A 15,380-nucleotide genomic window follows, 5' to 3' on the forward strand; every position below is an offset into this window, starting at 1 on the left:
TCCATCTGTTCCTTTTCTCTGTTTGAAATAGAAAAGGGAAAAAGAAAAAAGAATTTGTCAATTAAGATATTTTTAAACTATCATTTAAAGATTTCATTAGATGTTTACTCTAAGAAGTCCAGGGACTGAGAGAGGTCAGTTTTACCTTGAGTTCAATGCTATCATCATTTAACACTTTAACTATTATTTACCTCATATTCTTTGTGGAGTAATTCAAGTCTAGTTTTCCGAAGGTGCTTCCTGATCGTATGGCTTAGCATAGGTTCACTTTCACTTGTTCCTCCTACAGGAGAAAAAAAAAAAATCTAACTTTTCATTCTGATTTGGGTAAAATGAAAATGAACTCTTTTCTTACTGTTCTATATAGTTCTCTAGCTTAATTTCTACCCTTTCCCTTATATCCACTTGGGGCTGCCACCTAGGCCTTTTTTCCACTTCAATCTTGTGAAGAGATAAATCTCAAATAACACCAGAAGCAATACTTTCAGTAAAATATCATGTTGTGTTTACTTACCTATGTATCTGATCTGTAAGCTCAATGAAGGCAAAGGCTATATTTTATTAATTACCACCTTCGGACAACTGCAAATTTTGAATATCAGACAATTATTAATGATAAAACCAATGATTATATTTAACCAATAAGTTGTATAAATAATATATTATCAATGTTTTCTATATGTAATTATCAAATATATATTATCTGCATATATCATAATAGATGATACATACATTATGATAACCAATGTGTTCATTCAAACATATCTAGTTACTAGTAACACAACTGAAAAGATTAACTGGTCTCTTCACTGATTCTAACAATCTAGTTACAATGGATTATAAGTCACGGCATTAATTGTATGCCCATAATAACTCATTACAAGCATACTCAAAATGTTTTCTTCCTCAGAGCTCTTCACTTATGCTATGGTTACCTTCGTTGTACTTCTTAGCATCATGATTGTAAAGGAATTTACAGATGTTCTTTTTCAGAATGTTTTATGCAAATACAAGGATAAATGAACTATTTCACTTGAGCGAATTTATGAAATATCACTTAGATACGAACGAATGAAGGCAAGAGAGAAGGGATGTGAAAACAAGCTGCGGGAAGAAGCATTCAAATTATTTTTATCAATGAAGCTCATGTTCTGCAAGAAAAGACTTGACACTGGTGAGGTTCGGTGCAGGTAAAAAACTAGAGGCAGAGAGGTTAACATTCCAGTTTGCAGCACAGCAGAGACACACTCCTCTATCAGACTTCACCCAGGCACCCAAGAAAGAAACCCTGGAGCCATCTTGGAGTCCCCTTTCAGATCTCTTCTCTCCAAAGTTCCACAGTTCTTCTTTTGTTTGAGCATACATATCTTCCTTTCCCTTTCCATTATAAAAATTTTCTTTAAGTCTATTTTCCCTAATTTGGGACTATCACAATGACTTAAGTCTTCTGAAAGGTTTTTTCTATGATTCATGATAGATACACGAAAGTGAATGACAGATTCACTTTCAATTTTTCCTAAAGCAAAAACAAACAAAAATCTTTTTAATTTTTGCAATCTAAAAGAAAAAATTTACATAAGCAGAGTAATAACTAAACAGTAAAAAAGCTCCTTAAATGTTTCATTTTTCAAGAATCTTCAAAGTTTTATCCCCTCTCTAACCCATACTACTGTGGCACTGAATGTTTTTTACCCTTAATCCAGACTCACATTCTCCCTCACATGGGCAAGAGCCTCGGACCTGACCTACTCATGTTCTTTCTCTCCGGGAGAGCCCAGCCTACATATCCCACCTGAGTGATAGTCCTTACGCACATTTTGGATTATGTTATTCCCTTGCTCAAAACCATCATGCCCACCTCACCCTTCTCACTCACAGAGCAATTCCCTGATTTAGTTTGTCACTCAAGATTTTCTGCACCAAAGTCTCAATTTACCTTTCTAGTCTTATTTCAACAGTCAGAAACAAATTAGACTACTGATTGTTTCCAAAAACATAAGCTGTATCCATGCTATTCTCTCTGCATTAACTGCCCTAATCTTTACCAACTGAAAATTTATCCATCCTTAAATCTCCATCTTAAAGGCCACCTTCCTCATGAATCCCTTTTCAATGTTCCTAGCTAAACTTCCTTGCCTGAACTTTCTGGGCTTTTCTTTTTTCTGGCTGTTAGCATCTGCTGCTTTGAACCATTAATATTTTGGTCCATATGCACAGCCTCTACCAGAATGTAAGTTCCATGAGGCTGTAAGAGTTCTCATACTGCTGTGTGTCCCTCAGTTGCTCCACTTCCAGATTATGCAAATAACCAATCCATCCAGTATGATATAGGCAAAATAACATCACTGAAAATTGCCTATTTCAGTCTTCCTCCAAACAGACACTATTTAAAGGTTGTTTCAGATCTACTTCAATGTGTTTATAAAATAGACCCTTACCAATAATCTCTTTGCAAGGATTTTCAGGAGTGATGGGGACTCTGCAAGCTGGACATTGGCTATTATTCTTCAACCACAAATCAATACAAATTGAACAAAATACATGGTTGTTGATGCATATGACAGGCTGGCGTACCTTTGAAAAAAGAAACATTACTTTTAGTACAGGGCAACAGTCATAAACAGAATCCCAATAGGTTTAGCTTGGAACATATAAACTGCTACAGCAGAGCAGGTGCTTTAAGAGGAAGTATCTAGGATTCACAAAAATACTGCTGCTGCTACCACACGGTTTCTTATACGTGTAATAGAGATACTAGCTTAGATATCTGGCTGCAAAGACTGAGATTTCTGACATATTATGAATCAGTTTTATTTTGTTTCTAACCACACTCATTGCTAAAAAGGATATGCATTTTGTTCCACTAAGGCTAGGGAGATTTTCCTTCAACTATTCTATTTTAGAATTATAAAATGTCAGAATTAGGAGGTTCTTTAGAGAGTATTTAGTCCAAATACCCATCTGATGCTTGAAATCCTTCCCTCAAATTATTCCACTGTATTAAACAGCAATAGTGACCAACAATTAAGCATTGACACCTTACTACAAAGTCCCTGAAACCAGAGGCATGAAAGCTAAAACAACCCTAAAAGACATGACATACTCTCAAGTGGTTTACAAACTAAACAGCAAACAACGCTGACAGGAACGCTGACGTACACCAAATAAACAAATCTTTGACTCACTGCAATTAAGTACAAATAATAATACTTTACATTTATATTGTCTTATATTTAACAATAGGCTTTCCATGCATATTCTCTCTCTCTTAATAACCCTGTGAGGTAAACAGAGTAAATATACTTAGGAAACCAAAGTGTGAAGAAATTAGGTGGCTTGCTCAGGGTTAACGATGTAGGTGTTTTGACTGTGTGTAGCTGTTTTCTTAGAGGGAAAGTAGACGAGGGCAAGAAGTTGCTTTAGTTTTCTACCTGATTATGTTTGTTTATATATATATTGTAAATTTACGTGTCTCTCCCATTTGAATGGAAACTCCGTAAGAGCAAGAACTTCCTTTGTCTTATTTACTTCTGCATCCCTGGTGCCTAGAAGACAGCCTGGTATACAGTAGGTACTCAGTAAAGGTTTGCTGGGTGAAGTAATTGCTATTAAGTATTTAAAATTCAATTAATTGGAGAACTTGACAGAGGGAATAATGACTTAATATTCTTCAAATAGCACAAATTTAACAATATAAAACAAAAACAAAAAAGACACAGAAACACACTTTCACTTGATTCACACTGTACTCTTACTGTGGGACTCAAAACCCTGTATAGCCACTTTCAATATATTGCTGTTCTAATAACAACAGTATCACTGTAGAGTCCTTCTGCATTAGGGAGTAGAAGATCAAGGGAAAGCAGAGTGAGCAGAGGGCAGATAAAGAGACAGAGCCACCACAAACCAACCTCTTTCCGCAGAGAAAACACTTGTGCTGCGCTATGTCTGCCTCAGAAGGATACTAAGAGCATTCACCAATCTGAAAGGGGTCCCTACACTCAGAGAAATCACAGATGTAAGATAATCCAGGCCAAGTAGGTAACCATTTTAAAGGCCGGTGCAAAGAGCTCTCTGGGCTTAGCCTGGCTTTCCAAACATTTAGAAGTTTCCTTGATTATAAACACTAGCATAAGAAAACTAAACAGAGAAGATAATTCAGCATAGATTTAGACCTCCTCTTGGAGAAACCAATCCTAATTCTTTGAGTTCAACTGATAATGCATTTTGTTCCACTAACTGACAAGACTAATTAAAATACAGACAGACAGACATAATAAGACCATGAAGCCCAGCACTTCTTCCAAAGTGTTCCTATCAACAGTAAGGAATGAATGCTTATCTAGGAGTTATTCCTGGTCAGAGTCTCAAGAGGCAGACAAGCCTGAACTCTGTCTCTGAAGGTTCTGTTTTTCCTAAAATTTCACATGATTTCAAAGTCCAGGCCATAATACATTCATGGGTGTTTTAATTTCATCCTTAAGCCATAAATTGTCTTAAAAACAAAAAATTCTCAAACTAAGTACCAGGGAGATACTGCCATGTCTATCCTGTAGCTTCCCCCAAACATAGGCACCTACACACAAGCACACCCACCACGTTCCTGCAATGTGCCCAGAAGTATGTACACCCCCAAAGTAAGCAGCTTAGCTAAAGGAAGAAAAGTCACCTCCTTGGACTTTTAGAGCAGTGATCTGAATTCTGTTTTTAAGTCACAAACTCATCTGAAAATCGATGAAAGGCTCAAAACATAAAACTGTGCATATTATTTAAAGGAATTCAAGATGCTCTCCCACCCCTTAGAGGTTTCCCTTGTTAGAAGCATATTTAAATGCAATCAGCATTTTCTATGCAACTACTCCATAAAAAAAGGTTAAATACCTCCCCAACCTAATTAAAAAAAAATTAATCAACTCAGTGGTTGATGCTGTCATGAACTGAGGTGAGAAAGATAGAGGAGGGGAAGGTCTTACAAGTGATCGAAATCAAGAACTCTGTTTTGACAATGTTACATTGTGATACCAAGCTGACTTCTAAGTGGACAAGGCAGTCTGAGGCTCGCTGGAATAAAGATGGCATTTAAATCCACAGGACTGGAGGAGATCCCTGCACAGGCAGAACAAAGCATTCCAGCAAGCAGAGGAAGAAGAGGAGCAAACAGCAAGGGGAACTGAGAAAGGGGGGAGGACTAGAGAGTATGGTCTCACACAAGTCAGAAGGAAGTTTTTCAAGAGGGAGACAGTGGCCAACTATGTCAAATATTGAGGAGGGACTGAGTTTGATACAGACAGAGAGAGTGACTATGGGATTTAACTGCAAGGAAGTCACTGTGATCTGTTTCTGACAAGCACCGTTTCAGTGAAAAGAAGCAATGGAAAATTGACTGGAGGCTGCAAGACAAGGAAAAGTGAAGACAAGAAGATAGAGAATATAGGCAATTATTTCATGTTTTGCTGCAAAAGAGAGAGCATAAAAAAGGAGAGAGCCACGTGGCCATGGTAAGAAATGAAAACAGGAACGATACAGTAAAAAGGGAAGATTAATTAAGGATGGAGGAAAAGGGGGAGGGATTAGAGACATAGATAGCAAAGCCCTAAGAAGCCAAGGGGAGAATGAGATCCAAAGCACAAGGGGGAGACTCTGGCTTACATGAGTGAGGATCTGTCTTCCATTTTAACAAAAGGGAAGGCCAAGGGTATGAGAACAAATACAAAGCGGCTGAGAGATCTTTTGATCTCAACTGTTCCAGTCGCTTATATTTTGTCATTAAATATGAGGTGAGGTCATAAATATGAGATGCAAGTGAGAAACAGGGAGGAATACCCACTTGAGAAAATAGGAGAATAAAGCAGTTATTCTGAAAGGTAAGAGAGTAAATTTACTAGAGTCATGTATGTATCAGGATTTCCAAACATTGTTGACTATGTCAATGACAATGATGACAGTGAAAAAGTGATACAGTCACAGAGTCAACCAATGGGTCTTTTTTTTTAATTGAATTACAATCAATTTCTGGTGTACAGCATAATGTCCCAGTTATGCATATATATACATTTATTTGTTTTCATATTCTTTTTCATTAAAGGTTATTACAAGATATTGAATATAGTTCCCTGTGCTGTACAGAAGAAATTTTTTATCTATTTTTATATATAGTGGTTAATCTTTGTAAATCTCAAACTCCCAAATTTATCCTTTCCCACCCCCTTTACCCCAGTAACCATAAAATTGTTTACTATGTCTGCGAGTCTGTTTCTGTTTTGTACATGAGTTCAAAAATGGGCAGAAGACCTAAACAAGCAATTCTCCAAGGAAGACATACAAATGGCCAATAGGCACATGAAAAAATGCTCAATATTGCTAATTATCAGAGAAATGCAAATCAAAACTATAATCAGGTATCATATGACACCAGTCAGAATGGCCATCATTTAAAATTCCACAAATGATAAATGCTGGAGAGACTGTGGAGAAAAGGGGACCCTCTACACTGTTGGTGGGAATGTAGTTTGGTGCAGCCACTATGGAAAACAGTATGGACATTACTCAAAAAATGAAAAATATACTTACCATATAATCCAGCAATCCCACTCCTGGGCATATATCTGGAGGGAACTCTAATCTGAAAAGAAATATGCCCGGCAATGTTCATAGCAACACTATATACAATAGCCAAGACATGGAAGCAACCTAAATGTCCATCAACAGATGACTAGATAAAGAAGATGTGGTATATTTACACAATGGAATACTACTCAGCCATAAAAAGAATAAAACAATGCCTCTGGCAGCAACATGGATGCACCCGGAGATCATAATTCGAAGTAAAGTAAGCCAGAAAGAGAAAGAAAAATATCATTTGATATTACTCATATGTGGAATCAGGAAGGAAGGAAGGAAGGAAGGAGAGGACACTAATGACCAATGGGTCCTGATAAGGCTGAAGTAAGGCTGAAGAGTAGGTATGATTAGAGGAGAATCAGAGAGTGAGATGCTTATAGTCAAAATACAGAGATGGTACAACTTCTCTAATGTTTTGTCCTGGGATATCTTACCCGACATAGTTCTACTTTCTCTCTTAATCTCATGTATCACATAGTTAACGTCTTTCCTATGGTAACAATTCCTAAGACTCCTCTGTAACTGGACCTCAGTAAGTAGTAGAGCTTAGGCTTGAGAGACAAACCTGGAGCCAACTCCAGCTCTGCTACTAATTGAGCTGTTTGACCTTGGGTAAGCCCTTTAGTTAAAGTGGCATCAGTTTCCTCCTCCAAAGATGTGGTTTAACGTAGTACACTTTCCATTCCTGTGTTGTTTAAGATTTAATAACATAAGGATGTTAAGCACAGAGACTTCCACATAACAATCTTGAAAAGAGGAGAGGAGAGAAGAGGAGAGGAGAGGGGAGGGAAGGGAAGGGGAGGGGAGGAGAGGAGAGGGGAGGGGAGGGGAGGAGAGGGGAGGAGAGGGGAGGGGAGGGGAGGGGAGGGGAGGGGAGGAGAGGAGAGGAGAGGAAAGGAAATTAACATATCCATGTGCCCAGGAGCCAACACCATGTAGGGATCTTAAAGCTGCCTCAACCATAAAAATATGCCCAAAACCAAGCCTGGCCTCCACACATTCGCTCCTCCTCCTGTGCTCCCTCCTAAGTTACTGGCATCCCCACCTCACCACTTGGGCTAGAATACTCAGAGCTGTCTCTGACTCATCCTTTTTTACTTATCCTCACCATCCAATCTGTCACCAAACCCTGGAACCATATATCAGTCTAAGAAGTCAGAGATTTTAAGATGTACCCATATTTTACGTACCACTAAGAATAAAGAAAGAATGAAAAAAGTTGCCAATTACACTGTAAGATGCCACCGCTTGTAAGAAACAACCAGATTTCAGAGATGTTACGTGAAAAAAAAAGAAAAAAACCCCAAAATAGTCAAAATGTGGCAAATCTACCTCTAAATGTTCTTTTACCTATCATCTACCCCTCGTTTTCCATCTTCACCTCAATAATGAGCTCAGGTTCTCATTCTTTTACCCCAATCTATGCAATGACCTCCTCCCAAGCTTCCTTGCTTCCACATCTTTACTTCTGTCCACCTTTCATACTGATGCCAGAGATACCCTTCCAGAATATGGAGCAGCAGCTTTCACTGCTTGCCTACAAAACAACAGCGTTTTTTCCCCTGCTCGTACTTTTAAGTAGAACATTCAAAGAACAATGTAATCTGGTTCTTAAACAGCCATTTCCCTTGATCTGCTATTCCAATACTTGACAAAACCTACACTTCAGTCACACGGATCTACCTGATGTTCGTCAAAAAGAATACTAACCATAGAGGGCCTCTGTTTACTCTGCTCTCACTTTTTAGCTTGATATGTCCTGCAGGCCTCCAACTTCCCCAATCAAAATAAAATCCTTCCCAGCTTTTAAGATGAAAATCAAATGTCACCTCTTCTGTAAGGCCTTCAATAATCCTTTTTAGAATTAACTGGATCTTTGCCTGATTCTCCTAAGGGCACTCCTTATGCATCGATTTAATGTTCACTGTACTTAGAAAATTGTTTACATCCTGTCTTCCCTATTAGATGTCAGGCTCCTTGGGGGCAGGGGCACCATCCTGCTCATCTTTGTGTCCACCTACAACACTTGATATAGTGCCTTGCACACTTTAAGATTAACAGAAGTGAATTTTGATGCATTAAAAGTAAAGGCTGAGATAATGCTCCTAAAAGCGTCTCAAGAAGCAAAAGGTCAATGGCCACTGCCAAATTGTGAAAAAGCAAAAGTTTAACCTTTCCATTTAATCTGTCAAAATGATACAGAAGAACAACCGCAGGCAAACTACTTGGCTCTGTCTGCTAAGAGCCACTGGCAATGTCACCCAAAGGAGAATCATTTTCACTGCTCCATACCTAGTATTATCAGTCATTGTGTTGGATTTTGAAACAGTTAACTAATTCATTTCTCTGGACCATGTACTTATCAGATTATGATTTCTAGACAATGGTTTAAATTTACTTTAGGAGAACAGAAACCTATAAAGGAGAAAGAACTACTAAAACAAATTACTTCTTACTTATTTGACCATAACCCATAGAAGCAAAATATAAAGAATCTAGCCCTCCCTCAATTCCTGCCCCCTCATCTCCATCTACCATGTTCCTGTTATATACAACACCAAAACACATACATAATTTTCCTTACTAAGATCGCCTCAAGATATAGAAATAGTCATCATTTGCCTATGTTATTAGATTTTATATCCAATTTACTCTCATATGAGATCTGTGGCAATAAAACAGTAAGTACTCTTATGAAATAAAAATGTAAGACAACAAGGTAAGTGCCATGCACAATTCCAAGCTCATCTGGAGTAAGCCCGTTGAAGTGATATCCTAGGGTAATGCCCCAGAGGCCGGTGAGGAGGAGGAAAAGAAGACAAAGCAAGGTATGAAAAGTGGGCTTTTCTCACTGGAATTGGCCTAAGGAGGCAATCTCAGGTGCAAAAAGATTAACCCTTTAATCTATAATTCTTCTACGTAGTTTATTTTATCTGAAAATGTTTCAGTTTTAAGAAACTTTACTACCAAAATCCCTTTCTTAAAAAGCAAACATACCTGGGAAGATCATGCCTAAAGGTGTTGTCCATTAATCTCCATCCTAGACTTAAACCCAATAGAAGTGATGTATTGGTTTAGGACAGGGTTTCTCAACTTTGGCACTACTAACATTCTAGAACAAAAAATGTTTTTGTTGTGGGAGGCTGTCCTGTATATTGCAGGATGTTTGGCTAGCAGCATCTCTGGGATCTAGCCACTAGATGTGAGTAGCACCCTTCTGAACACAATCAGACATGTCTCTAGACAAATGTCATCCTGCCAAATATCTTTGCAGGATGAAATGCACCCCCTCACCATTGAGAACCACTGGCCTGGGATATTCACATGAATTTCCCTAACCACCTAATGGGATTGATAGTAGCAAACTCATTTTCAGCTGTGGAAACTGAGGCTCAAGGAAATAATGACAGAGGTTCTAAGTGACAGAGCCAGCACTCAACTACTATTACACATGCAAACTGGGTGCTCTTTCAACTAAGAAATAGTTCTTTTTTCCTTGGAGCAGGTTTAGTAAACAATAATCTGGGAGTAAGAAATAGAGGACACATGCTTGTAAGAAGCAAGAGATTAGGATCAAGACACTGGCATCAGTAGGGGCTACAGAAAAGAGGTACTGGGAGGTGGTGATAGGAGGGAAAAAGCAATAGATAAGCTTTAGCAAATGACCTGGCAATTACACTTAAATTCAACTCCTCTGCCCTTTTGCCATCTTTACTAGAGACAAGCTAATCCCTCTTCTCCAAAGAACATTCTTTCTTGCATCTATGTCAAAACTTTCACTAGAGGAGAACTAAAAAGACTGAAAAATTAGGCTGAGGTACAAATGACTGTAGTAGGGGCCTGCTTTCTCAACCTTAGGAATTTATAAATTTTTAAAAAGAAAATTCCTGAATTGTTCTTGCTGTGTTTCAAGAAATCTTTGGCTCTGGACCAGAATTTAGGTCCAAGATCTTTAAAGCTGTGTGATCCTGAAACTAGCTACTTAATGCCTATTGGTCTAGGCGCTCACTTCTGTCTAGGTAAAAGGAGAGAGAATACATCTTCCTCTCCCACCTAGGACACTTTAAGGATAAACTGGAACCTTAACTGTGAAGTAAATATGTCTGCTGTTACATACCAACATTGAAAATTATTAGTATGTATCAACACTTTTTTGAGTTAATTTTTTTATTATACTCTGTGTAAAAACATGATATTGTTATACTTTTTGAAAAGTGTCTAAATTCTTCAAACTTACCTGAATCTAGAAAAGAGAAAATACATAACTTATACTCCATATAGCTTTTTTTTCAAAGCAAATTACTCGTGACAATTATGTACAAAGCTGGTTCTTAAATCCACTCTTGGGAACTGAGAGGCAATCAGGACTCAAACGTGGGCTCAATGGACTGAGGTGAATGGCTTGTGGCCAATCAATTGCTCTTGATGAACACTGATGAATGAATTCAGTCAACCTAGAGTGAGAATGCTTAGCTGCTTAAGGATTTGTCTCTAGCCCTATCTTTTCAACATTTTTAATCAACAATATGGGTGAAAGCAAAGCAAGAAGTCCTCCTTGAAAAGGGTTCCTTTCTTAAGTGTTCCTAGTGGGAAACAGTCCATCCTATTACTTAGCACTTCAAGAGATGGACAGCCCACATCCTAAGAAAGCTGATTTCATTTCTGATTATTTCAGCCAGAAAGCTTGTATTTATATGAAATACAAATCTTAAATATTATGGAGCTACACAAAACTTGATTCTCTTCCAAATGAAAATACTTCAATTATTTAAACACTCATTATCATGTCCATTCATTTCAACAGTATTCCTTTCCATCTATATATTCCAACCTCAAATTTAACTTCTTTCCAAGTGATTTCAAATACTCTATTTATATTTATCTTAAAGCATGGTACCCCAGAATGAAACCAGATTCATACTCAAGTGAGGAGTAACTGGATATGCTATATTAATGTTAAACAACATTACACTCAGCACTTCTCTTGAGAACCTCCTTTGTTCCTTTGATAAAACTGGCCACATTTGGCTGTCACTTACGGCAAAACATAGACTTGATCAATAAAAGTATTACACACAACAATTTGGTTTCATTGCTTGAATCCTAACTGAAGAGATAAAGGCCTGGGATTATCTAGAGATAAATTGGTCTGCAGCATTCTGGTGGCAGTACCAAAATGTCACTTAACAGATATCCTAGGCTACATCATTTCTGTATTTCTGCTTGCTGGCCCACTAGCCCAAGGCATGGGGAAAAAATTTAAGAGGAATAGGCAAGAAATGTTATATATAAATCATCCCACAGGACGTTCCTAACTTCTTCAGGCCACGTAGAGTTCTTACAGTACTGGCAAGGTTGCTAAACATTACTGGGTAGAGAGAATCCACCTTTAAGACTGAGGTAGAGTCAGAGGTAAGCAAATGCAAAATATCTAAACTTTCCAATTTTAAGTGCATTTGTATTCAAAAGACAAAGCATTAACCACATGCATACTTAGGTTAGCTCCATGGCTTCTTTCCCCTCCATTTTCCCCAACCCCTTTCCCCATTCCAATCAGCATCTATCTTATATTTTCAGATTTAAGGTCTCCCTACCTGATCTCCTTTAATATGCACCTGTTTCGTTTTAACAGTAACCCTCCAAGGATAATGGCCCCTAATTCTGTTGAAAAACCAAAAATAAAGATAGTTAATCCCATATGGGACAAAAGGTGAGGGCAGCCAAAGAATGCCTATCAAGAAGAGGGGTAGGCAGTTAGGACCTTTAGACAGATCTCAGAGGTGGCTGGAGATGCTGTGTGTCAGGGAGATGGAAGTACCCTTGGGAACACGGTGCTACTCCAGACCATGCCATCCCCAGTACCCTACAAATACAGGCGTGTGGGGGAGGCTGAGTAGCACAAGCAGTTCAGATTTGCCTTTACTGTACGAAGGGCAACAGTGACATATGGAACCAGCTAAAACCTCTGGAGGCACTGTGGTAATTTCCAGAACAAACAGGTCCCATCATGCTGGGAATGTAAATCTTTATCTAGTGAATGTACTGGCCTCACAAGGCAACTGGGAAGAATAGCTACTGCAAAAGGCCAGTTTCCTCATTTTGAGGGGCTGCCTCAGTGCCCCCAGTAAAGGTTAGCATTTATTAAGTACTATTATAAGCCAGACTTCATGGTAAACACTGTATATAAATGACTTAATTTAATCCTTCCCAAAACGCAAGGATAGATGTTACTATTACTATCACAGTGTACTGTAATAGTATCACTATTACCATTTTCATTTTACAAATAAGGAAACTGCTCTGAGGGAGGTTAAGTAACTGTAAAAGGTCATATAACTAGTAAGTAAAAGATTAGATTACATTAGAATCTAATGGATTAGAACTCTTGCAATCTGAACATAGTACTCAGGCCCTCAACCACCACATCTTTCTGCCTTCATAGTAGACAGAAAAAAGTGCCTATTTACAACTCATTAATCTTTTATTATCAGATTTAATTCTAGAATATAGCTAACAAGACAGAGCAAGAAAAAAAAATGTCTGCTGTCATGTACAAGCTCAAGTGAGTTTTTAGGAAGTAACCTAATGAAGATACAAATGGTAACAACAGACTCAAAGCCTTAGTTTTCTTTTCTAAAAGCGGGGAAACCAGGACTATCTATCTCAAAGCACTGGTGAGAACAGTAAATGAAATAATTACTTGCATACAAAAGCATTCTGTAAGCTGCAAATCACTATATTCTATTAGGGATCACTTTTGCTAAACAAAACGCATAGGAATGGGAAGTCAACCAGGCAGAACACAATTGCAAAACACAGACCACTAACTAATGGGAACTAGATATGATGTGTACAACTAAGACTAAACGAAAATTGTTTCCCAAGTATATTTTATCAGCCTTTCAGGCTACTATTGGAAGTAAATTCACTCGGAATTTAACTTATGCTTGTGGGAACTTGAAGTCGGGAGCCAAATGTAGACTTTAGCAAATAGAAACACCCCCTCCTCCTTCCAGCCATGTGTGTAGTCAGTGGTAGCAAATGCCAGCTCAAATACCATCCTCCACAGGCCATCCTTGATCTCGCCAGTCAGAATTGATCAAGCCAGCTCTGCATCCTCTCACAGCACATTTGCTACTTTCTTGGAATTTCATTCTGATGGGTATCAAGAGTAATCAGTTTCTTCAAGCCTCACTTCCTACTACTTCTTGAACTCAGGAAATTCACAGACCTAAAGCAGACTATCGTATTGGCTGGCACTCAAATGTTTGCTCCATGAAGTTTATATTTATCAATTCTAAGCCTGCGGCTGTAGTTTCAGTGTGAGGGTAAACACACACACACACACACACGTACACCACAAACAACAATAATTTAGGTTGGGGAAAAAATGGGGAAAAAAATACTTCTGGATATACGTAGTAAAAAAAATTTTTTTTAAATGCTCTTAAAAGCAGAACAGGAGGCACAAACGGAAATGAAAGAGGAGACAAAAGCATCAGAACATTCAAAGCTCCATTTCTAATTCAGAACTACTTTCTCCACCTGGTTTCACAAACACCTTAAGATACCTCTTGCATCACAAAGAGAGGGTATTTATTCTATGTCGTGACCGATCCGTTCTCAGATTTAATGACCACATCTCTCATTCTAAGCATCGTTCAGGAGCACGTACTATTTACCCTTCAAATTTTAAACCCACAGCAAAGGCCACTCTCAAGGCCGGGTTAAGTCAAGGAAACGATCTTGGAAATGGAAAAGACTCCTCAACTAGCACTGGAGGCCCAATAACAGTAACACTCTAGCGGTGTAGGGGACGAAGGGGCCTTAGCGAGGATCCCACGAAACGTGCTTTAGGGCTTTGATGGGGATGCACAGGGGCGTAAATTGTCGCGATTCGTTTCTGACCAGGCCTCCTTCGACACCGGGCTCGCCTGTGAGGCCCCCCTCCCTCCAGACCCCAGGCCGCTGTCATCCTCCACCAAAAGGCGCACAGACGACCCCACGAATCACGGCGCGCTCCCTCCGCCCCCGAGGACGGGCCTCCCCGGCCGGAGGAGAACGCGGGTCGGCGTCTTCACCCAGGTCGGCGCCTAGCGCCGCGTCCCCGCCGCACACGGAGAGCGCCCTCGCCTCTGGCGGGCCGCTGCACTCCCGACCCCGATTCGTCGCCGTGCCCGGGATCACCCATTACCTTCCCCAAGCAAATGTGGCACGTGATGGGCAGAGTGAGCGACAATGTAACGTTCTGCACGGTCTGAGCCATGGCAGCGTTCAGAATCCCGCCAACACGGAAGTCCCGCCGACAGCGGCTCCTCGCCGCGACTGAGGCCGCGCGCGGCCGGCTACGGCGGCTCGGCAGGGCCACGGCGCGCCGGCGGAGGAAACGAAAACGCGTTTTCCAAACGCGTGCCGCCCGAGCTTTCCCCCTTCCTTCTTTCCTTCCTTTTCAGTTTGAAAAAAAATTTTCCCCGGTTAAGGGAGCTGCAGGATCCCTGAGAATTGGGAAGGAAGGCGGTTTACTACGGGGATCGAGAATTTTGAAAGTTTAAATGAAAAAGTAATAGTGGCGAGAGGAGAGGAAGATGAGGAAAGGCGACTTTGAATCTCCAAACCTTTCCCGGAGGGTGGGGCGGAGGGAAGAGTTTTCCGCTTAAAGATTAAACTCACAGAGTCTGCAAACACGGGGCACAAGTAAAAAGGGAAAAGGAAAGACGTTATCTCTACATTTTAATTTTTCAAAGCAACTTTCTGCGGGA

General features: G+C 39.6%; 1 protein-coding gene across 3 annotated transcripts in view; it reads right to left on the reverse strand.

Annotated features, from left to right (window-relative positions):
• OBI1 (ORC ubiquitin ligase 1) overlaps window positions 1–14,946 on the reverse strand; it is a 39,903-nt gene extending 24,957 nt beyond the window's left edge. The window contains exons 1-4 of one of the 3 annotated variants that reach the window (XM_072976382.1): window positions 14,816–14,933; window positions 12,216–12,282; window positions 2,439–2,574; window positions 192–283 (exon numbers count right to left, since the gene is read on the reverse strand). In XM_072976382.1, coding sequence (XP_072832483.1) covers window positions 192–260 — 69 coding nt within the window. In that variant the 5' untranslated portion in view covers window positions 261–283; window positions 2,439–2,574; window positions 12,216–12,282; window positions 14,816–14,933. Of the gene's footprint in view, window positions 1–191; window positions 284–2,438; window positions 2,575–12,215; window positions 12,283–14,815 lie in introns of all 3 variants that reach the window. The other 2 variants (XM_072976381.1, XM_072976383.1) reach the window with 2 other exon arrangements.
• Between the last annotated feature and the right edge of the window lie 434 nt (window positions 14,947–15,380).

This window comes from Vicugna pacos, chromosome 14 (assembly GCF_048564905.1).
Source record: "Vicugna pacos chromosome 14, VicPac4, whole genome shotgun sequence".
Lineage (NCBI taxonomy): Eukaryota > Metazoa > Chordata > Mammalia > Artiodactyla > Camelidae > Vicugna > Vicugna pacos.